The 8,118-nt window shown below is 34.4% G+C and overlaps 1 protein-coding gene across 1 annotated transcript; it reads left to right on the forward strand.

Moving 5' to 3' along the window:
- The first annotated feature begins 1,838 nt into the window (after nt 1-1,838).
- Nucleotides 1,839-4,681, forward strand: LOC121971310 (ubiquitin-conjugating enzyme E2 variant 1C-like). The gene is made up of 4 exons (XM_042522508.1): nt 1,839-1,994; nt 3,933-4,072; nt 4,154-4,279; nt 4,363-4,681. Exons 1-4 carry the CDS (start codon nt 1,958-1,960, stop codon nt 4,501-4,503), a joined length of 444 nt encoding a protein of 147 aa, XP_042378442.1. The 5' UTR covers nt 1,839-1,957; the 3' UTR covers nt 4,504-4,681.
- Nucleotides 4,682-8,118: the final 3,437 nt, after the last annotated feature.

Genomic DNA, 8,118 nt, shown 5'->3' on the forward strand with positions numbered 1-8,118 from the left:
CCTCAAAACTTTTTTTTGTCATTTATATCCCTCGTCCGCGATTTATTTTTTGAAACATGTCTCTACCGTCAACTACTCTGTAAGATTTAACGAGATGTACACGTGACCACCACGTGAGTTGGGAAAAGTCTGTAAAATATCTTCAACAGCCTTATTTCTACATTTCAAGTAGGACTTGAATTCTGAATCTGATAATCAGGCCAACCTGGCAATTGATCTTGTGGGTAAGATTACCTCTATGTTCTGCTAAATCTTGTTTGGTCCCTTAAACTGATATATGTCATTTTATTCCATTCTTTTAAGCAAAATAATATAGAGGGATAAGTTCATGAGGATGTTGAAAAGTAGCTACTGCCATGGCTAGACGAAGTAGAATCTTTTTGAATTGCACTACTAGCTAGCTATGGTGTTTTTCTTCTGTGATAAAAAATTATATTGTTTGTTTAATTCTTGATGGACTAAAAATCTTTTATTTAACTATTTACTGGATTAAAGCTTTAATTTTTTGTATTTTTCTACAGGTAGAGTTGGATGAGATTCATTTCTTAGTTTGAAACTATATTGTAACAAAAAAACTGAATTAAGGTCCAATTCAAGTAATGGTAGATATCTAGAGAATGATGTGGATGTATAAATAATTATAGATAACATCTCAACTAACCATGAAGTGAAGATATATATAGCATATGAATGTAATGATGAGATTGGTAGCAGTGGTAAAATATGTTCAAAAATAGAGAGAAGTGGAATATATGATGGCGATGATTATGAGGAAGAAAAGAAGTTTCATGATAGTGATTATGAGTTTGAGGAAGATGATAAGATTTGTAATCATGTTGATCATTATGTGGGAATGTTTAAAGCGATGACGATGGCTAATCATCAAGGAATTCCTAATAAGGTTTTAGTTCTGATGCAGAATGAAGTAGGCGATGATAATTATGTTGACAGTGATGACTTGGATAATAATTTGGATTCTGATAATGATGATCATAAATCCTAAAAATTGCCACTGTCTAATCCAAACAAATATACAAAGAACCTTGACTTGAAAGTTGGAATGATTTATAGCTTAAGAGATGAGATTAAATTGCCACCGAAAGTCATGCACTAGATGGGGGTTGGCTGTTATGTTTGCTAAAGTGGATAAGAAGAGGTTTAGGGGTTGATGTAGAAACAAAAGTTATGATTGGGTGATCCATGTATCCCCTATGGATTATATTGTGATAGTTGTTGACAGATAAAGACTTTCAAATTGGAACACAGAGGATGTTTTTGGAATAATGGTAATAGAATGGATAGTTTGAGTTAGTTGGGAAAAACTTTTGTCAAGAAGTTTAAATTGAACTCCAAGTTGGGAGTCGTAGCATTCTAAAATGAGGTTTTCAACCGTTGGAAATTATGTATTTCGAGGAAGAAATCTTTTTGCAACGATGCTCTCTTGTCGTCGTCATCCAAAATCAAACACCGATCATAAGTTTGTGAGAGGGAGTTGGGAGGAAGGAGACCATCAATTTTGGAGATTAGGATTTGAAATGTAGAAATAAGACGGTTGAAAATATTTTATGGGCTTTTCCCGACTCATGTATGTTAAATCTAAACAGAGTAGTTGACGGTAGGAACGTGTTCCTGGCAATAAATTATGGATGAGCGATATAAATGGTGAAATTTTTTTTTTGAGGGACATAAATGAAAAAAAGATGTAAACAATAGGGACACTTTAACGTATTATCCCGTATTATTGCTAGTTCTGCTGCAAAATAACAGGGCGCGATCGGTTCATTATTTCGGTCCGGTTTTGTAGATCAACGAGGTCTTCTGATCCAAACCGTATAAATATACCGCATCGTGTTGAAGGCCCAACATCCATCTTCGGCTGCCGCCTCCACCGGTGCTTGCGAGGAGGCCGCGAAGCTCGAGGGCGAATCATCCGCCGCGCGAGAACAAGTTACTTTCGATGACGCTCGGCGGTTCCGGTGGATCGAGCGTTGTCGGTGAGTCTTCTGACCCTTTCTTCTGAGCCGGACGATTAGGGTTTTCATCTCGATCAGTGGGCGAATGCCTTATCGCCACGAATCGGTTCGTAGGGTTTTGCTTCGACCTAGGGATTGGCATGATTCTTCTTTCTTATAGCGGTTTTATCGTTGGAGACGGTGAATTTCTGTCTTCCAGTCGTCGTTGCTGTTCCTGCAACTGATTTCTACCCTTTTCATTGTTCTAGCTACCGCTTTGCCTATCCATTAAAGATGGATCGAATTTTTTATGTGATTATTATTGTATGTTTTGTTCCAATGTGGAAACAAGAATTTCATGTGTTTGTTTATATTTGTTCGATTCGATATGCATTGTTATATACTCATATTTCTTGTTTTATTGTATGTTTCCTAGTAAATTGCAGAATTGCAATATGAAAAATGATGTATTTTCTTACAAGTTTAGATGTGAAAATTTTTATTACTTATTTGCTTGTATTGCAAAGTTATTTTGATTGATTAATATACTTTGTTGCATATATAAAATGGTAAAATTTTCAATATTATTCTAATACCAATTGCATAACACTTGCATATTGCTTATGCACTTTGCGCTTGGCTAGCTGCCTGTCGCCTAAAACTAACTTTTAGGACTTTGAGCCAACTAGTCGAATTTTCATCCTCAACACTGTGCAACAAGCTGAGATGAATAATATTAGTTCTATTAACAAATGGACTTGTAAGCTCCTACATGAGAAGATCTTTCCTTTACACAGTAGTTTGCAGTGATTATTCTTTCTAAGAAATAATTTTGATTGCCCTTTTTCTTATGAAACTTTGTTGTGGGGACAATGGTACTCGTGGTCCAAGAATGTGTTATTAGATTTGATATTGCACCTCATGATTTCTTAGTTCTTTGCCTAGGACAAAGCTCGGGTGAAGATCCCTTTCACCCCAAAAGCTAGTGAATGGGTGTCTTCGCCTGTTGACATGTATTGAGTGGGAATCTGAAAGCATGTGTTGTTTTTCTTAAAAGAAAAAGGAAAACCTTTTTTGAGAAAAAACAGCATTGGGTTACTGCACGCCTTCCTCGCGTCCATTCCCTTTTCTTGTGGTTACCAATCTGAAGCCTTGATGGGAAGATAAGAATCCTATAGTTTGTATATGTTGAGAAAAAAATATTAAAATCAATACTTTTCTTCTTGTGATGTCGAACTAAAAATTGCATGCTAGTATGTGCAAATCAAACTTGATATCTTTTTGGAAATCGTGAGAAGATCCTAGAAGGAATACAGTAAAGATTCCTACCTCCATGTAGAAATATAAGCATGCTCTGAATCCAGTATCTCTGAATCAGAAATTAGTAAAACTACAAATGCTTACTTATCAGTTTTTTTTTGCTGGAAAAAATTCAGATTGAGAAAATTTTGTTGTGGTTATGCATAAGTACATTCTTTCTCTACCTGATCATTCATTACAAATTTGATTTCTTGATCTCTTGTAGGAATACCTTCTTTTCTCATCTTAACAAAATTTACATGCATCTTGCAAAATAAAACCCTTATGGTAACTAAGGTTTGGATCACAGCTTTATTGTGCCCTAGGTTCCTGTGATAAATGACTCCAAACAACCTTATTGTCACTATTCCATGATTTATATCTGAGTAAAACACTCTTCATTTGGCCCCTTATTTGTTGTACAATACTACAATTTATATGGTGCTCTTGGCCTCTCATATTTCCAGTTGTTCTGTGCTGGATATCTTGTCATTTTCACTAGATTGAAAAAGAGATAGCATTAGGATATCTGCTTGACTATTGGTATAGTGTTACAAATTTCTATGAGGTGTCTTATTGTTATTCCCTTCTTTTTTTTTCCTCATTCTTAATTCACTCATTTGGTTAGACTGGTTTCCTGTTGTTATCATAGCATTACTTTTTTTTTTACTTCTCTTGCAGTTCCTCGTAGCTTCAGATTGCTTGAAGAGCTCGAACGAGGAGAAAAAGGCATTGGCGATGGGACTGTAAGTTATGGTATGGATGATGGAGATGACATTTACATGCGATCCTGGACTGGAACAATAATTGGTCCTCATAATGTAAGCTGACTCTAGTTTTATCTCCAATTGCTTATTGCCATATTTCAGCAATTCTCATTTATTTCTGCATCACATTCACAGACCGTCCATGAGGGCCGCATCTATCAGCTCAAGTTGTTCTGTGACAAGGACTATCCAGAAAAACCACCTAGTGTTCGATTCCATTCCCGTATTAACATGACCTGTGTCAATCCTGACACTGGATTGGTAATCCTATGCATTCCAAAATGCAGTGTTTTCACAGTTATCAAATTATTCTCTCGTATGCTGATGTTTGCTTTATACATCAGGTTGATCCAAGGAAGTTTCCAGTTCTCGGAAATTGGCAAAGAAATTATACAATGGAGCATATTTTGTCCCAGCTCAAGAAGGAAATGGCTTCCTCTCACAATCGCAAACTGGTTCAACCTGCAGAGGGCACCCATTTCTGAGACAAGGAACCTCAGAATCGACTTCTGATTCAACGGACTGCCAGCATATCAATTACTTATTGAACATTGCTTTATTTATTTGACGTCGTTGGTTGCCAAACTTTGCATGGTTATATATTTCAGTGTAGAGTATGTCGTATAATGTGTGCAATGAAAATATTTTAACCCATTTTCTAAATTGCTATCGTAATTCATGTTTCCACATGTTTTCAGCTTGCTGACAACTTGTCTTTCTCGATATGGGGTTGTAACCAAGTCCTTGTATGCCTCTCTTACCCTTTATCTTGTAGTCATTTTACTCTTACTATTTTTGGCTGAAGATGCCGCACATTTGTCCATATACTTCTCAAAGTAGATCACCAGACCTATACTCTTACTCTTAATGATGATTAGGACAAAGGAGAATCTTTCTTGTCTCCCTCCATTTTTAAGCAAGCCATTGACTTATCCTTCTTGATCAAAAACTTATAACAGTCTTCATGAGCTTCATACTCTCTTATCATTTAGACTTGTTTCGCTGTCAGTGCGTACCATTACTACTTTGAGAATGTCAGAAACACACAGAAGTTCATTTTAGGTGCATTTTGATCAATATACCATGGAGGAGATTAGGCTAAAGACAATTCATGTAAATGTCTATTCTCGCTTGTGCGTATCGTTATTACTTGAGAATGTCGGATCATCCAAGAGTCGAGTTCAGTCTAGATGCATTATGGCTAATCTACTATTCGATGTAGGAAGATGTGCTATCGCCGTTTAGGATATGACAAAGAACTCTTTGTTATTTCTGCAATCCATATGAACTACATGTTACCCTGCCCCCTTGTTTGCCACAAAGGTACGTGGAATGGTCCCAATATTTCTGGTATTTTCATATCAAGAACTTGTTTCATTGCAACAAATCACTGCTCAATTTTGAAGCCATACTAGATGGTTTGACTGTGGTCGAACGATAAGCGATCTAGATTCAAAGTACACGCTAACGAAGAAGTTTATTCTCATCGCTATCGTATTCTTTTTATTCCCTCAAAATTGAGATCTATGGTACGATATGATTCATACAGGAGGAAACTAGAATGGTCCATTGTCATGTGAACCTTGTTGGTTGAAAAAGGTTGCCATTATTATCGACTTTAGGACCTCCTCCACTTGTGCCCTGAACTCTTGGTCTAAATCTTAAAACCATGTCGATTAGTGAGCTGATGATCTCACTAATAGGTGATTCTTTTCACTTAGTTTCATCAAATTTTATTCAATGCATTGATTCACCAAGATCATCTTATTCTTTTGTAACTAAGGGGGTGCTTGGTTTGGATAAGGGAAATGGAATGAGAATAGGAATGATTATCAATAATAATGAAATGGGAATGATTCACATACCACCCATTCCTATGGGTAATGGCCCATTCCTATGTTTAGAGGAATCAATCTGTGGGACTCACCATCATTTCCCCAAACCAAGCACCATGTTTCATTTCATTCCCATTCCAAACCCCCCAAACAAGCACCCCCTTAAGTTAACCGGATGAACAAGCCAATCGTCTTAAAATACTCTCTATAATGTTTAACAATAAAAAGTTAGACGTTTGATCCTAAAGTGACATATTGTAGGCGACAAGTTGCTATCAACATTACCATCATTTAATTTGATAATATAAGTTTTCTCAAAGTCTAAATCTTCCAAGATTCGATTGAGAAAATCTAATGATTGTTTTCATAAATCTCGCGAGGGGAGCTTTATGAGTCGATGTCTTATAATTTTAATGTCACAGATTTTAGTCATGAAAATAATCTTTTAGAAAATGTAAAATAAAATAAGATTGTCTATGATAATCTAATAATATGGACTCTCTTTCGAGCACAACATTTGTTTTTAATATATTATTATTATTATTTAGTTTTTAAATACTATCAGTATTATCATTATTATTATTTTCACCGACATCCCATGTAACGACCGCATGGCGGTCGCGGTTGCCTTTGCCCGGCAAAGAGATTAATTGGGTTCCCTTATTGGAGAAAAGGAGTGGGACCCAACGTGAGCTGACACGTCACTTCATTCGGATAATTGGTTGGTGAACGCTGAATGGTTTTCAGTCTGCAGGCATATCATTTCGTTACTAAGTTTGTGACGTAAGTGTGGGTTCAGGTCGGCTTCCGGTCAAACCTAAGCGCAGAGAATCACGAGAGAACTCAAATATTAATCAAACAATAAAAGTCATATAACATTTTTGGGGGTATTTTCAGAGAGGCCTTTGGAAATTTTTTAAAAGGCACATCATAGTTTTATATTTTTTAAAAGGCACATTTTCTCAAAAAAAAAATACACTTCTTGATTTAAAAAATAAAATATACATAAAAAAATCTTTCCATCCGTCGGATCATGGATGACGCCCTACTCGACCACCTAGCTACTTGACTTGATCATATGACCAACTTGGCTACTTGATCGCTAGCTAGTTGCAATCGTATGGCTAAGCGACCTGTCCAAGCAATTGTGATCTAGCGGCTAGGTTGTCAAGCAACTTAGCTGACCATGGTCGTGGTTAGGCGACTATGGTTGTGAATAAGCGACCACACGACTAGGCTATTAGGTGATCATTAGAATTTTAAACTAGTAGAGACTATTTTTAAAATTTTTAAACATTAGCATTGGTTGATATTTACAATCTATAAATCTAAATTTTAAATTTAAAGAGTTAAAAATAAACTTAAATTTAAAATTTTCAATTTTAATTCTGAGTTCTAGTTAAAACATCGATTTGTTGATCCAGAGCTTATTATGACTTTAAATCAAAAAATCATTTTGTAATCTTGCTTCCTCATAATATTTAGTATTCCTAAATATAAAATATCCATTCCAATCTAAATAATTATCATAACTAACAATCTAATAAAATAAAGTTGATATTTTACGGCTTTTCTTCCTTCCTTCAATTAATGAAATAGAAAAAAAGAAAAGAATAATTCACTCCTCTTGTTATTGTTGTGGTGGAACAAAATGAAAAAAGAGTTGCTGGTAAAAGAGTTGTTTTGAATATATATATATATATATATATATATCTATATATATATATATATATATATATATATATATGGAAAAAAAGTTCTTTGGATTATGTGAAAGTATTGTGCCTCCTTTAAGAAATTTAGTTATTAATTAGTAACTAATTGTTTTATTTCTTGAATGTGACTCGAGGATGTATGAATGTGACTCGTCGATTAAATTATTAAAAAATAATTTTTAAAATCAATCAAAAAAATCAGTAATCTAAACTAGGGAGGTGAACTAAAGGTTTATGAGTAAATTTGATGTTAAATTAATAAGAGTTTATTTATATTTATTTAATATATATATATATATATGAATAAAAATCCCCCAACAAAACTCTTATTAAATAAATAAAACTTTTGAATTGTACGATATCAAACTCAACAATTAATCAAATATGTTTAAATTGAAAACGTAATAACATATAAAGAATCTAATCCGAAATTAAGTTTAACCAAACTTAAACTTATTAAAATAAAATAAAATCAAATTTAAATAATTATTTTAAATTTAATTATTTTATTAAATAAGTTTTAACATTCCTAATCTGAACGACACCCTAA

Source organism: Zingiber officinale, chromosome 4A, assembly GCF_018446385.1.
Source record: "Zingiber officinale cultivar Zhangliang chromosome 4A, Zo_v1.1, whole genome shotgun sequence".
In the NCBI taxonomy this organism is placed as follows: domain Eukaryota; kingdom Viridiplantae; phylum Streptophyta; class Magnoliopsida; order Zingiberales; family Zingiberaceae; genus Zingiber; species Zingiber officinale.